The 14,446-nt window shown below is 36.9% G+C and overlaps 1 protein-coding gene across 1 annotated transcript in view; it reads right to left on the bottom strand.

The window, feature by feature from the left end:
* Positions 1-12,579, bottom strand: part of LOC141562518 (zinc finger protein 184-like) — a 46,516-nt gene extending 33,937 nt beyond the window's left edge. The window contains exons 1-3 of the mRNA XM_074302539.1: positions 11,214-12,579; positions 10,759-11,011; positions 7,745-7,836 (exon numbers count right to left, since the gene is read on the bottom strand). Coding sequence (XP_074158640.1) covers positions 7,745-7,777 — 33 coding nt within the window. The 5' untranslated portion in view covers positions 7,778-7,836; positions 10,759-11,011; positions 11,214-12,579. The remainder of the gene's footprint in view (positions 1-7,744; positions 7,837-10,758; positions 11,012-11,213) is intronic.
* Positions 12,580-14,446: the final 1,867 nt, after the last annotated feature.

Genomic DNA, 14,446 nt, shown 5'->3' with positions numbered 1-14,446 from the left:
CGAATTGTCTTGTGCAAGAAACAGAGAGGCCAGTGTCACTGGATGACAAGAGTATGTGGAAAGAAGTGAAGTACAAGACGACTGGGTTTTTTTTACAGCTTATAGGAGTTTTGAAATTCAAATAGAGGATTTAATATTTCATCCTGGAAGTACCAATGGAGTTTACATAAAAAGGGAGCGAGCTCTGATAGCTGACTGAAGGACAAATGAAAAGGAGAAAGACTTAAGACAAAGAACCAAGTAGCAAGCTATTACAATAGTCCAGAAATGAGGTGAGAAGCCTGCACCAGCTTGGTGCCAGCATATAGACAGGGAATATATGACAAAGTTCCAAAGGTAGCACTGACTAGACTTATGGACAGATTGGATGGGGGTGGTATAAAAGAGTGACATCTAGGGTGTAAAGATAACAACAGACTGCAAGCCTGTCTGACACCAATAGTCAAAAGACCTGAATTCAAGTCTGGCCCTAGACAGTAACCAGCAGTGTGATCCTGGGGAAGTCACTTAATCTCTGTTTGTTTCAGCACCCAACTCCCAAGTTGTAGTGAAGAGATAGAGATAAAGCAATCAGCAATAGCACTTGGCCTGAAGTAAGCACTATGTAAGTGTTAACTAGCACTTTATCATTATGGAAGCCAGAAAAAAAAAGGTAGGTTTTAGGGGGGAAGACAAAAGAGTTCAGTGTGTCGAATTTAGGACTTCTTTGGGTGGTCCAATTCAAGATGTCCAAGAGGCAACTCAAGTGTGAGATAATACTTCAGGAGAGAGGTTAGGGATAAATAAACTGACCTAAGAACCATGTGCACAAAGATGATTTCAATTCCCCAAGAACCAATTTAGCTCTCTCTTTCCCCCCTGATCCCTTCTGGAGGAAAGTAGTAGCATTTGAACCAGGTCTTGAAAGAGGTACAACCCTTGTGAGTTTTCCCAGCTGACAAAAGAAGTTCCTTGTGGTTCAAGATATAAACAAGATCAGTACTTCAAAGGGAAAAATCCCCACCAATGCATAAGTTTTTGAAGTTGACAGCTTCATGATACATTCTCGATGACAAAAGCATAGACCAGGGCCAAATGATAACAGCACAATTCCATTCTTCTGACTTAATAACAAAGGCTAGTGGTTCAACCTTTACCTTCATCTGAGATGCTTAGGAAGAAAATGAAAAGAAAAAAGAAAATACCAGCCTGAAGTTGTCTCATACTCAAGGCAGGAGAATCTCCAGCACTGGTTCAAGAAACTCTCATAGAAACTTAAACCTAAAAAGAAAATCTATAAAAGCCAACAGAGATCTAAGAGATCCATTATTCCCTCTTCATTAGCCCTATTTTCACACAGTCTAAGGCACACAAACTTTCTTGGTTGTTACATAATACTGCTGCCTTACATGGAGTTTTCAATCCCTTAACAAGAGCAGGCTTTTCAGACTATGTCCTCCACCTTGTATTTCTGAAGCTGATAAGAGTGATCAGCCTGCTACCTGTTTCTCAGTAACATTTTCAAATGATTAATCTCTGGCTTCTTTCCATTCTCTTTCTAAAAATATTATTTTTTTTGCTTTTGTTTCATTTTTTTCCTTTAAATGTGTGCTACCTTTTTTTTTTTTTTTTTTTACTTTTTTTTTATTAATTTTATAATTATAACTTCTTTTTTGACAGAACATATGCATGGGTAATTTTTTACATTATCCCTTGCACTCACTTCTATTCTGACTTTTCCCTCCTTCCCTCCACTCTCCCCAACCCCCCGATGGCAGGCAGTCTCATACATATTAAATGTGTTATAGTATATCCTAGATACAATATATGTGTGCAGAATTTCTTGTTGCACATGAAGAAATGGATTCAGAAGGTAAAAATGACCTGGGAAGAAAAACAAGAAATGCTAACAGTTTACACTCATTTCCCAGTGTTCCTTTTCTGGGTATAGCTGATTCTGTCCATCAATTGGAACTGAATTAGATCTTCTCTTTGTTGAAGATATCCATTTCCATCAGAATACATCTTCACACAGTATTGTTGTTGAAGAGTATAATGATCTCCTAGTTCTGCTCATTTTACTCAGCATTAGTTCATGTAAGTCTCTCCAAGCCTCTCTGTATTCATCCTGCTGGTCATGTCTTACAGAACAATCATATTCCACAATATTCATATACCATAATTTACCATTCTCCAATTGATGGGCATCCATTCATTTTCCAGTTTCTAGCCACTACGAAAAGAGCTGCCACAAACATTTTGGCACATATAGGTCCCTTTCCCTTCTTTAGTATTTCCTTAGGATATAAGCCCAGTAGTAGCACTGCTGGATCAAAGGGTATGCACAGTTTGATAACTTTTTGGGCATAATTCCAGATTGCTCTCCAGAATGGTTGGATTCTTTCACAATTCCACCAACAATGCATCAGTGTCCCAGTTTTCCCACATACCCTCCAACATTTATCATTATTTTTTCCTGTCATCTTAGCCAATCTGACAGGTGTGTAGTGGTATCTCAGAGTTGTCTTAATTTGCATTTCTCTGATCAAGTGATTTGAAACACTCTTTCATATGAGTGGAAAGTTTCAATTTCATCATCTGAAAATTATCTATTCATATTCTTTGACCACTTATTAATTGGAGAATGGCTTGATTTCTTATAAATTAGAGTCAGTTCTCTATATATTTTGGAAATGAAGCCTTTATCAGAACCTTTAACTATAAAAATATTTTCCCAGTTTGTTACTTCCCTTCTAATCTTGTGTGCATTAGTTTTGTTTGTACAAAAGCTTTTTAGTTTGATGTAATCAAAATTTTCTATTTTGTAATCAATAATGATCTCTAGCTCTCCTTTGGTCACCAATTCCTTCCTCCTCAAGTCTGAGAGGTAAACTATCCTATGTTCCTCTAATTGATTTATGATCTCGTTCGTTATGGACCCATTTTGATCTTATCTTTCTAATTTCTAGTTTTCCAGTTTTTGTCAAATAATGAATTCTTATCCTAAAAGTTGGGATCTTTAGGTTTGTCAAACACTAGATTGCTACAGTTGTTCACTATTTTGTCCTGTGTGTTTAACCTATTCCCCTGATCAACTAGTCTATTTCTTAGCCAATACCAAATAGCTTTGGTGACTGCTGCATTATAATATAGTTTTAGATCAGTTACAGCTAGGCCACCTTCATTTCATTTTCTTTTTCATTAATTCCTTTGAAATTCTTGACCTTTTGTTCTTCCATATGAAATTTGTTATTATTTTTTCTAGATCATTAAAATCGTTTCTTGGGAGTCTGATTGGTATAGCACTAAATAAACAGATTAGTTTAGGGAGTATTGTCATCTTTATTATATTCGCTTGGCCTATCCACGAGCACTGGATGTCTTTCCAATTATTTAAATCTGACTTTTTGTGGCAAATGTTTTGTAATTTTGCTCATATAATTCCTGACTTTCCTTTGGTAGATAGATTCCCAAATATTTTATACTATCGAAAGTTATTTTTAATGGAATTTCTCTTTGTATCTCTTGCTGTTGCATTTTGTTGGTGATGTATAAAAATGCTGATGATTTTTGTGGATTTATTTTGTGTCCAGCAACTTTGCTAAAGTTGTGGGTTATTTCTAATAGCTTTTTATTAGAATCTCCGGGATTCTCTAAGTATATCATCATATCATCTGCAAAGAGTGATAGTTTGGTTTCCTCATTACCTACTCTAATTCCTTTTATCTCTTTCTCGACTCTTATTGCCAAGGCTAGCATTTCTAATACAATATTGAATAGTAATGGTGATAGTGGGCAACCTTGTTTCATTCTTGATCTTACTGGGAAAAATTCCAGTTTATCCCCATTACATATGATGTTTACTGAAGGTTTTAAATATGATGCTCCTGACTATTTTAAGGAATAGTCCATTTATTCCTATACTCTCAAGTGTTTTTAATAGGAATGGATGTTGGATTTTATCAAATGTTTTTTCTGCATCTATTGAGATGATCATATGGTTCTTTTAATTTGATTATTAATATGGTCAATTATACTAATAGTTTTCCTAATATTAAACCAGCCCTCCATTCCTGGTATAAATCCTACTTGATCATGGTGTATTATCCTGGGGATGATTTTCTGTAGTCTTTTTGCTAATATCTTATTTAAGATTTTAGCATCAATATTCATTAAGGAGATTTGTCTATAGTTTTCTTTCTCCGTTTTCCACCTACTTGGTTTAGGTATCAGTACCATGTCTGTGTCATAAAAGGAATTTGGTAGGACTCCTTCATTCCCTATTTTTTCAAATAGTTTATATAACATTGGGGCTAATTGTCCTTTAAATATTTGGTAGAATTCACATGTAAATCCATCTGCCCCTGGAGATTTTTCCTTATGGAGTTGATTAATGGCTTGCTCTGTTTCTTTTTTCTGAAATGGGACTATTAAGCAATTTACTTCCTCCTCTGTTAATCTGGGAAGCCTATATTTTTGAAGGTAGTCATCCATTTCACTTAGGTTATCAAATTTATTGGTATAAAGTTGGGCAAAGTAACTCCCCATTATTGCTCTAATTTCCTTTTCATTGGCATAAAGTTCCCCTTTTTCATTTTTAAAACTAACAATTTGGGACAGCTAGGTGGTGCAGTGGATAGAGCACCAGCCTTGAATTCAGGAGGAACCGAGTTCAAATTTGTCTCAGACACTTAACACTTCCTAGCTGTGTGACCCTGGGTAAGTCACTTAACCCCAGCCTCAGGGGGAAAAAAAAATTAAAACTAACAATTTGATTTTCCTCTTTCCTTTTTCTGGTCAGATTTACCAAAGGTTTATCTATTTTATTGGTTTTTTCATAGAACCAACTCTTAGTTTTATTTATTAATTCAATAGTTTTTTTTACTTTCAATATTATTAATTTCTCCTTTTAATTTTAGAATTTCAAGTTTAGTATTTGATTGGAGTTTTTTAATTTGATCTTTTTCTAGCTTTTTAAGTTGTAAGTCCAATTCGTTGATCTTCTTTTTCTCTATTCAAGTAAGCCTCTAAAGATATAAAAATTTCCCCTTATTACCGCTTTAGCTGCATCCCAAAAATTTTGGTATGATGTCTCATCGTTGTCATTATCTTGAGTGAAATTATTAACTATGTCTATAATTTGCTGTTTCACCCAGTCATTCTTTAAGACGTGCTACCTTCTTCTTACTGGAACACCTTTTTTAAATACTGATATTACTTAACCAGGTCTTTCTTTGGACTTGCTAGATGACTGGCACCCATTTCATATTTGGCTCTCCGTTCTGTATTCCCCTATTATCCTATTGGCTTCAATAACCATGTCAATGACTCATCTCCTTTCAAAATTCCCTAATTTCCATTACCTTCACAGGTCTCTCTACCCTCCCAAGTCCTTTCCACTTCTAGGTCCATGATCTTAGGATCAATGGCATTTGGATGCTCCAAAATAAAGTACAAATACCATTTGTCTATTATTCAAGGCCCTCAGTCATAATCCACATATAAATCCTCCACTTCAGCCAAATCAGTCTCATCACTGGCTCCTAGAAAATATAGATGTTTTCCACTGAGAAGCAGCTGGATAACACCATGTATAGAACTCTAAACATGGAGACAGAAAGATCTTAATTCAATTCCAGCCTTAGACAGCTCTGAGATCCTAGGCAAGCCAATTAACCCATTTGTTTCAGTTTCCTCAACTGTAAAATGAGGATAATAACAGTACCTACCCAGCAGGTATCTCAAATAAGTTATTATCTGGGTATGGTGCCAAGCAAGTAGCAGATACTATATCCTTTCCCTTCCCCTTCCAAATCTTTGTTTATATGTTTCTGTCTAACTGGGATGTCCAACCATAACTTACATTTCCCAACCATTAACTCCATATTCATTCATCAATAAATCAATCAAAAGATATGACTTAAGGCCCTATTATATGTTAAGCATTGGGTAAGTAAGGGTTAGGGATACAAAGAATCAAATAACCAACTTCTACTCAAAAAGAATTTATATTCTAAGAAAGGAGACAAGTACATAAATGAAAGGTGAATATAAAGAGAAAATGAATGTCAAATAGTTAAATACAAGGACATTTGAGAGGAAGGGAGCAGTTGGGGAGACAGCAACAACTAAAAAAGTGGTTTAAGCTAGAGATGGTCAATGTAAAGACATTAGCCTAGAAATAGAGGGCTGAAGAAAAAGAAGACCAACCTGGCTAGATCATAGAAAGTGTAAGGGAAAAAATATCCAATGAGAGGAAAGAAAGGGAGAGGTCAGGTGGCTTTAAAGGTTAAGTAGAATAGCTGATATTTGATCCTAGAGGCAAATGGGAACCACTGGAATTTAATAAGTAGAGGTCATATATGTGTTAAGAGAAATCACTTTGGAAGGAGTGTGGAAGATATATTAGCATGGGAAGAGATCTGGAAGGGTCAGTTAAGAAGCTACTGCAATAGGGGCAGCTAAGTGGTACAGTAGATAGAGCACCAGCCCTGAAGTCAGGAGGACCTGAGTTCAAATCTGGTCTCACCTGATACTTCCTAGCTGTGTGACCCTGGGTAAGTCATTTAACCCCAATTGCCTTAGCAAGGGGAAAAAAAAAAAAAAAAAAGAAGCTACTGCAATAGTCTACATGAGAGTTAATGAGAATCTAAACTAAAATGGGGTCTGCATGAATAGAGAAAAGGAATTAGCATGAAGAGATGATATAGAGATAGGAACATTAATATTTGAGAATAAGCTGAATACACACATAGAACAAGGTAAAGTAAGGATAATGGTAGAGTTGAGGATAATGTCAAAATTACAAACCTGAAAGACAAGAGAAATGGTGGTACCCCAAAAGAATTAGAGAAATCTGGAAGAAATTGGATTCTGTGGAAAAGGGAACAATTTCTATTTTAGACATGCTGTTTCAATCTAGTCAGTGTAAATACTATCACCTTCTCTGATCACTCTCTCCCATGAGAATTTCTCCTTTTTCTAAACTCAACTATGTCTGTGCCACAAGTCTTGGCAATAAATCATGGGCCCTTATATTATCATTATCTATACTTTCCAAGAAATGGTATTACTTGTGTGTGTTTGTTTATATACTTGTTGCCTCCCAATGTATCTATTTAAAGATAATCTAATATTGTTAATCTTATAGCATTTAATTCAATACTAAGTCCATATTGGACTAAATATGTAGAGAAAAAACAATGAGGAAACAATTAGTCAAGAGGGAAAAATACTATGCTAAGCACTACAAAAGGAAGCAGAAGATAAAATTTCAAATCTCTCACAATGAACATGAAGAAGCTATTTAACATCTGTGTCTCAATTTCTTCATGTGTCAAATTGAAGAGAAAAGATTACATCCTCCCTACATCCCTTTCCAACTCCAGTAATCTAAGAATTCCAACTTTAAGAATAGTTTTATGTGGGAGAACCAGGGAACTTGAGTGAATACAAAAGATCAAAGACAAATGAAAAGTTTATCAATATGATTGCATATGTATAATCTATATCAAATTGCTTGCCTTCTCAAAGAATGGTGAGGAGACAGAGGGAAAATGAATGTTTAAAAAATGTGATTAAAAGATTTTTTTAATGTGAATGAGGAATTAGAGGGAGAAATAAAATGCAAAAAATTGTATTATTTTGTTTTCTAATTTTTTTTATTTTTGTAGTTTTATTTTTTATTATATACAAAAAGAAGGAATGAAGAGCATTATCAATACTTTTATAAATGAGATGATATTTAGAGGGAAAATCTACTTACCTGGGATCTTGCTGAAATTAGAATAGAAGTCATTTCTAGTTCCTTTTTTTCCCTCTCTGTATTAACTTGGAGAAAAGTAGATTTCTAAGACACTAGAGTAAGGAGAGAACAAAAATGTCACGAAAGAATTCAATTTTGCCTTTTAACTCCCAAACTCACTAGAATGATATCCTCTAATCCCAGTGAGGTATAATCTACACAATCTCTATACAGCAAGAAGCCAAATATAAACCAGGGACCAGTCTACCTCTCATGATCAATGACAGAGGTAACAAACATTAGAATCTGAGAAGCTAAGGCTATCCCAATGTTCACAACAGGAAACATAGGACAGAACCCAGATCTGGAAAATAGGACTAATAGGAAAATAAATAACTTGGTACCCCTTGTGTTCTCTGAAATTAAGTTTGCAACTCAAATTAGAGGTGTAAGTGATGGAAATTAGCATCATGCAAGAGTTGACTCTGCTGAACTATAATGTTCGGTTTTCTTGGAGTCTCTGGAGCAGCCTTCCTTTCAGTTTAGTAATCACCACAAGAGCAGCCAGGTGTTAAATTCCAAATCTTTTACTGTCTCCTTGCCTGATACTGGGCAACTTTCTGGAGAACCTTTCAATCTGGCCTTGGTCTTAGTGGGGGAAGTACAGGAGGCCAGGCCAGCCACCAGGAGCTTGATTAAAGGTGAAATTAATTTCTGTCTCCTTGGCTTTGAGAGCTTCTAGTGCGCTTATCTTCTGTTCCTCTTGGGAGCTTCCCTTCTGTGGCTTCCAGTCTCTGCTTATATGCGCCACACTGAGAATAATCATTATATTATATCACTAGGAAACCATTATTTGTTGTAAGATTAAACCAATCATACCGAACTTAAGAGTACCATGCTAAACTAGATAACCATTGTCTTTATCAATTCCATTGAATTAGCTCCTTGATTCAAGTTCAGAGTTCTGACCCATAACACTGGACAGTCAAATATGACACTTACACTTCTGAGCCTCCTGGTGATTAAGAGGAGCTGAAGGAGGCTTAAGCTACCATGAAAAAGGAATTGAACAATATTACAACTGAGATCCAAATGATAACTATAGGATCTTCAGTTTATCTATCCGACAGTATGAAAATCTGCCTCAGTGTCTCTGGTCCAGCATGTTCTAGCCTCTAAGGAATAGCTCTCGGGAAAAGTTTAACTATTCTGGGTTGGGAAAAAGAATAAGATAGAAGCAAGAAATTGGGAAATTTGCACTGTGCCAATGCAATGTGAAAAGTTCTGATAGAAAGGTCATAGAATGAGGCATTAAAAGTCTCACAGATACCAAGAATGCATGGCTTTGCCATGAGACCCTAAACAAATTATGATGATACTTACTTCATATCATAAAGCTTTTGTGAAGAATAAGTATAGGCAAGAAAACATCATGAGAAGTAAAAATAAAAATTATTTAAGGGAAAAACGGCAAAACCTTTTAGACAAAGGGCTTATAAAGGGCAATTTCCCAACATACAAACATCTAATGAATGATGTTTTCTTTACCCTTACTCCTTCATATGGCTTTATATACATCAAAATTAGAAGTCAAAAATGGGAATGGAGAATGTGAGACAGTCCCAACTATAGCTATGCCTATTAGCCACTACTGTGTTCCCTAAATACTAAGCCCAAGACTTTCCTGTCCCTCAATTCATATGTGCCTAAGGATAAGGATATGACTTCACTGGTACAGATATCTGTCAAGTGAGGAACTTTCTCTATTTGTACAGGATAGTACCTTCGCTGCAAAATAGTTAGAGAGTTTACCCTGAGCACTGAAGTGCTAAGTGATTTGTCCAAAGTTACACAGCCTATGTGTTAGACACAAGATTCAAACCGAAGTTTTTCTGGCTTTGATGGCTACTCCCTATCAACCATGTTCCCACCACACTAAAATAGAATGAAAAGCCTCCTTTGAAGTCTAGAGGCAGAAGACACAAGACAGGGTAGGTATTCTTCATGTCCAGGATTCATCAGAAGTTTCTTGGAACTTGATGTCTTTATGGAAGGAAGTGACAGGTTTAAAGCAAAGACATCAAGTTCCAAGAAACTTCAGGATGCCAGTTAGGTCACCAAGATGAGAACAGCTATTTGCTTCAGTGTTTCCTCCAGAATTTACAGTCTAGATCTTCAAAATTAATTTATTAATTGCTTTGTATTTGGCATAGAGCAAGACTAAATTCAATAAATTCAACTAAATCACTACTATATCATCATAACATTATTCCTCTGTACCAGATTTAAGTTTGACCTGCTTTCTGAATTTCTCATCTATCTCCTTTTATCCAAGTGGTATATGGTGCATTCCAATTACAATTATCACTTCTGCTTTCAATTATGTTGATCTTCACTCAAATAATTTTCCCACTCCAACTTCTGGATTTTCTCAATAGGCAAATCTTGTTTAAATATATAAAGTTGCTCTGAAAAGTTGTGGATAGATCATATTTCAAAGGGAAAAGATTTAGGGATTTCAGTAGATTGCAAATTTAGCAGTAGGACAAAGGCCTTTTTTTCCCCCCACTGTCCCCAGGGTGAGGTAATTAATGCCTTCCCTTTCACTTGGGATATTAAGCTTTTGTTTTTGTTTTCTATTTGATCTTAATTTTTCTCTTTGTTTCTTAAAGTTCCTTCTTAAAACCTCATCTGGGTTTAGTTCACAAAAAAAGGAATGCTTCTTTAAGTAGGGTAGTGTAGTATATGATGAAGACCAGTCTCATAGGAGAAAGGAAACTGGACCATCTCACAGCCTAGATAGCATGACCAGATTTGAGGCAGACAAACATTTGTATGTTGCTTGTAATATGATGGGAGAAATAGAAGGACAAGGAAAGAAAAGAAGAAAAACAGTTAGGATTAGCATAGATGCCCCACAAAGACCACACTCCCATCATGTATCTTTTTCTCACAGTAGACAGATATGGCTGCCTCTTCCCTGATTCCCCACCCCAATCCCCACTAATTCCTTTCAAATAATCTGTAATTCTTACCTTTCAATTCTACTATAGTGAAGTCCTCTACAATCATTCCCTCTTTGCTATTAATGTTTTACCAAAATCTTGTGTTACCTAGCAGATGAGTCAATTAATTCCTCTGCCATAAGCAGTTCAGGATCTGCTTCTTCATCTTAGTCTCTGCCCTGAAGCTCTGGTGAAAGGTCTCTGACCACATATTTTCATTAAGATTGATTCTTGCTCTCCAGGGTTATGCTCTAGCAACATCATGGTTCTACAAATCAGTGACCTGGGATAAAAAAAAAAAAAAATCAAGTCATTTTAGCTGGATCCTTTCCCCTAGAAGTCAAATCTGTATCCCCTAGCAAGGAACCCTGGTAGTTCTTTAAAAGCTTGTGGCTCTTCAGCCAATATTAATGAATGAATTCCCATAATCTCTCAATATACTTCACTACTTCAAGGATTTCTGATTTCATTGGTTTAATACTTACTATAGAAATGCAGGTAGCATCCCTTCTATGCTTTAGTTCTTCATGAAGTGCTGTAACTGAAGCCTTCTAACAAAAGACAAAGAGCTCAAAGTCTTTCCAGTTTGATAGGATCTAACTCAAGTTGTATTCTATTGGAAAAGCCTTCCAGACTCTGCATTATCACAGCACAGTGAGGCATTTGAGCAGGAGGACAAGAATATATAATATACAAAAATAAATATTTATAGACAAAACACACATATATGTAAATACACTTACACACGCATACACATACACACACACTCACACACAAAATATTATTAAAATAAAAAGACTTCAAGGACCAGCTTAGCTAAATTTGAAGAGATTCTTCCCTGGAGTTTGGTGATAACATGATAGCATTTCTTAAATCATATCAATTCATGAAGAAAAATCTACTAAAGTATGAAGGAGTGATGCTCTGAATCAGTACAGTATGTACCCAACACTAATGAAATCATAAATCTTTCTATCCTATCAAGCAGTTACACACTCAAACTTAACAGGTTGAGCTCCACAGCAAAGACCTGAAGGCAGAAAGAAAGAATACAGAAGGCTAGCTGGAGAGGAAGAAATACATTGTAAATTAGTAGAGTGATAAAAAGGAAGGAGGAAGAAAATGAAAAGCTGCAGCTAAAGAGTGAGATTCCAATTGAGTGGCTGCCCTTCAGTTAAGGAATGGCTAAATATGTTTTGGTATATGAAGGTAATGGAATATTATTGTTCTATAAGAAATGATGAGCAGCCTGATTTCAGAAAAGCCTGGAAAGAACTGCATGAATTGATGCTGAGTGAAGTAAGCAGAACCAGAACATTGTACACAGCAACAAGATTTATGAGATGATCAATTGTTCTTTTCAATAATACAGTGATTCAAGGCAATTCCAATATACTTGGGATGGAAAAATGTTAATTGAATCCAGAGAATTATGGAAACTGCATGTGGATTGAAGCATAATATTTTCACCTTTCTGACTTTTCTTGCACAACATAACAAATGAGGAAATATGTTTAAAAGAACTGCATATATTTAATCTATATCAGATTGCTTGCTGGGTTGGGGAGGGAAAAAAGGGAGGGGAAAATTTAGAATACAAAGTTTTACAAAAAATGAATACTGAAACCTATCTTTACAAGTAGTTTGAAAAATAAGTTTCTAATAAATTCTATGTTGCTTTAAAAACTGCCAAAAAAAAAAAAAAAAAAAAAAAAAAAGGAGGGGGCAAGGTTGTATATAAGAAAAAAAGTAGATCTCAAGGGGTAAAAGAGAAAAAAACTCCGAGTCCGGAAGTGGACTGTCCGGGGCAGTAAGGAGACCGGTCACTGCATACTGCATCATTTAATCCCCTCCTCGGCTCCCGCTCGAAACCCCCCCCCCCCCCCAGGCACTACCCGACATCCTCTGTCCAGCAGGGTCCCGATTCCGGTCTTGACACTTCCTGTGTGACTTAACTTAACCTTTCCGGGGCCCAGAGTCCCCAAGAAATCAGGCCTTGGCCAAGACCTTAAAGTCTGTCGGCCTTGCCCACCAGGCTGCCCCGCACCGTAGGAGCCTCCTGCAAGGCAGCCCCCGGGGAGCCAGCGCGGCACCGCGCACTTCCGTGACGAGCAACCCGCCCTTCTTTTCCGGGACACTAGCGCACGGACACTAAGCCCTTTCTCCTTCTCCGCCATGTCTGTAGCTCCACGGCGTTCTCTCCCTTACCTGTCGGCGGCCTTCCCCAGGAAGAGATGGCAGTGATTACCCCCGGCCGGAGACCGACTGCGCCTGTGCACATCCAGGTCCCTCTCCCACTCGAACTACCATTCCCAAAATTCCCGGACACACGAGTTCCTTTGGGCCGAGCCAAAGGTGTCAGGGAGAAGGGGGAGAGAAATTTCTCCAACGTGAACGCTAGCATTCTCCGACCTATCCACAGACCGTCCTAAGTGACACCCTCCGCTTGTCTGTGAGTTCTCGGACAAGGGCATGGACAAGCTAGAAATCGCGCCTGCGCACCGACAGCATCTGAACTACCTTTCCCAGAATGCACTGAGATCCGAAGACTCCTCATCCTCATCCTCATCCAAGTTCAACCAATCATCAAGGTTCAACCAAAGGATAAAGCACCTGGCCTAGTTCAAATGTGCTCAAAGACACTTACTAACTATGTAAGACACGTAAGCCTGTTTGCATCAATTTCCTCATCTGTAAAATGAGCTGGAGAAGAAAATGGCGAACCACGACTGTTTCCTAAATGAAAAGTTAGAGACGACTCAAAACAATAAGCCATATCATATCCTGCCGAAAAGTTTTTGGGGAATAGTGGGGAAATGGAGAACGATAACAGGCCCAGTGCATTCTGGGAAATATACGGACCATTTCTCAGAAGGGTTGCTGAAGGGGGAGGGGTGCTGGTGGTGGAGAGACCCTCCCCATGGAGGAAGCTGTGGCACCTCAAGGTAAAAGACTTGCCCAGGGTCTCACAGCTAGTCATTCAGTCAAAATTTGATATACGCACAGTTATCCCTAAAGAATTAAAACCACCAAGGCTTTTTAGGAAATAATCAATTTTTTAAAAAATTAAGCTCTATTAATATGCCAGGAATTTTGCTAACTGCTGTGGAAAAGATGCAGAATTGGACAAGTTATTTGATCTATTTCTCTACATGTAGAAAGTTTTCATTTTTACAATGAATGCTAAAAAATAGTCACATGTAATTGGAAAAAATTAATATTAAAATAAAAATTATGCTGAAAAACATGTCAAAGAATGTCACTGAAATAGAGTAATTGAGAAAATTTAAAAATTAAGCAAACTTTACATTTTTTCTTCAAAAAAAAAATCATTCTCTCTGCTCTTCAGGAAGGGACTATAGTGGCTAAGGATCAAAACAAATCTGTCTCTCTATGGCTGAAAACATTTTGTAATCACCCAGGGTAATTCATTCAACTCTACCAAAAACAGTTCTGGATATTTGTAACTGGATTTAGTGTGTAATCATGACCAGACCTAGTGCGTAATAACCTGGGGATTCATTTGACTTTAGGAAAGAAGACTTAAAAGCATGGAACACTAGGAGTTAATGGACATAGAATTCCTCTAAGAAACCATGAATGGACACTTGGATAGTCCAATCTAGGAGGTAGATTCTGAAAGGTTGCCTTTAACAACTAGCATCAGATAGCTTTACAAAGTGATATTCATTTGACAGATATAAGAACAGAAGTACAA

The sequence above is a fragment of the Sminthopsis crassicaudata genome, chromosome 3, assembly GCF_048593235.1.
Source record: "Sminthopsis crassicaudata isolate SCR6 chromosome 3, ASM4859323v1, whole genome shotgun sequence".
In the NCBI taxonomy this organism is placed as follows: domain Eukaryota; kingdom Metazoa; phylum Chordata; class Mammalia; order Dasyuromorphia; family Dasyuridae; genus Sminthopsis; species Sminthopsis crassicaudata.
The sequence above is the reverse complement of the archived record's forward strand: the minus strand, read 5'-3'. Positions and strand labels throughout refer to the sequence as shown.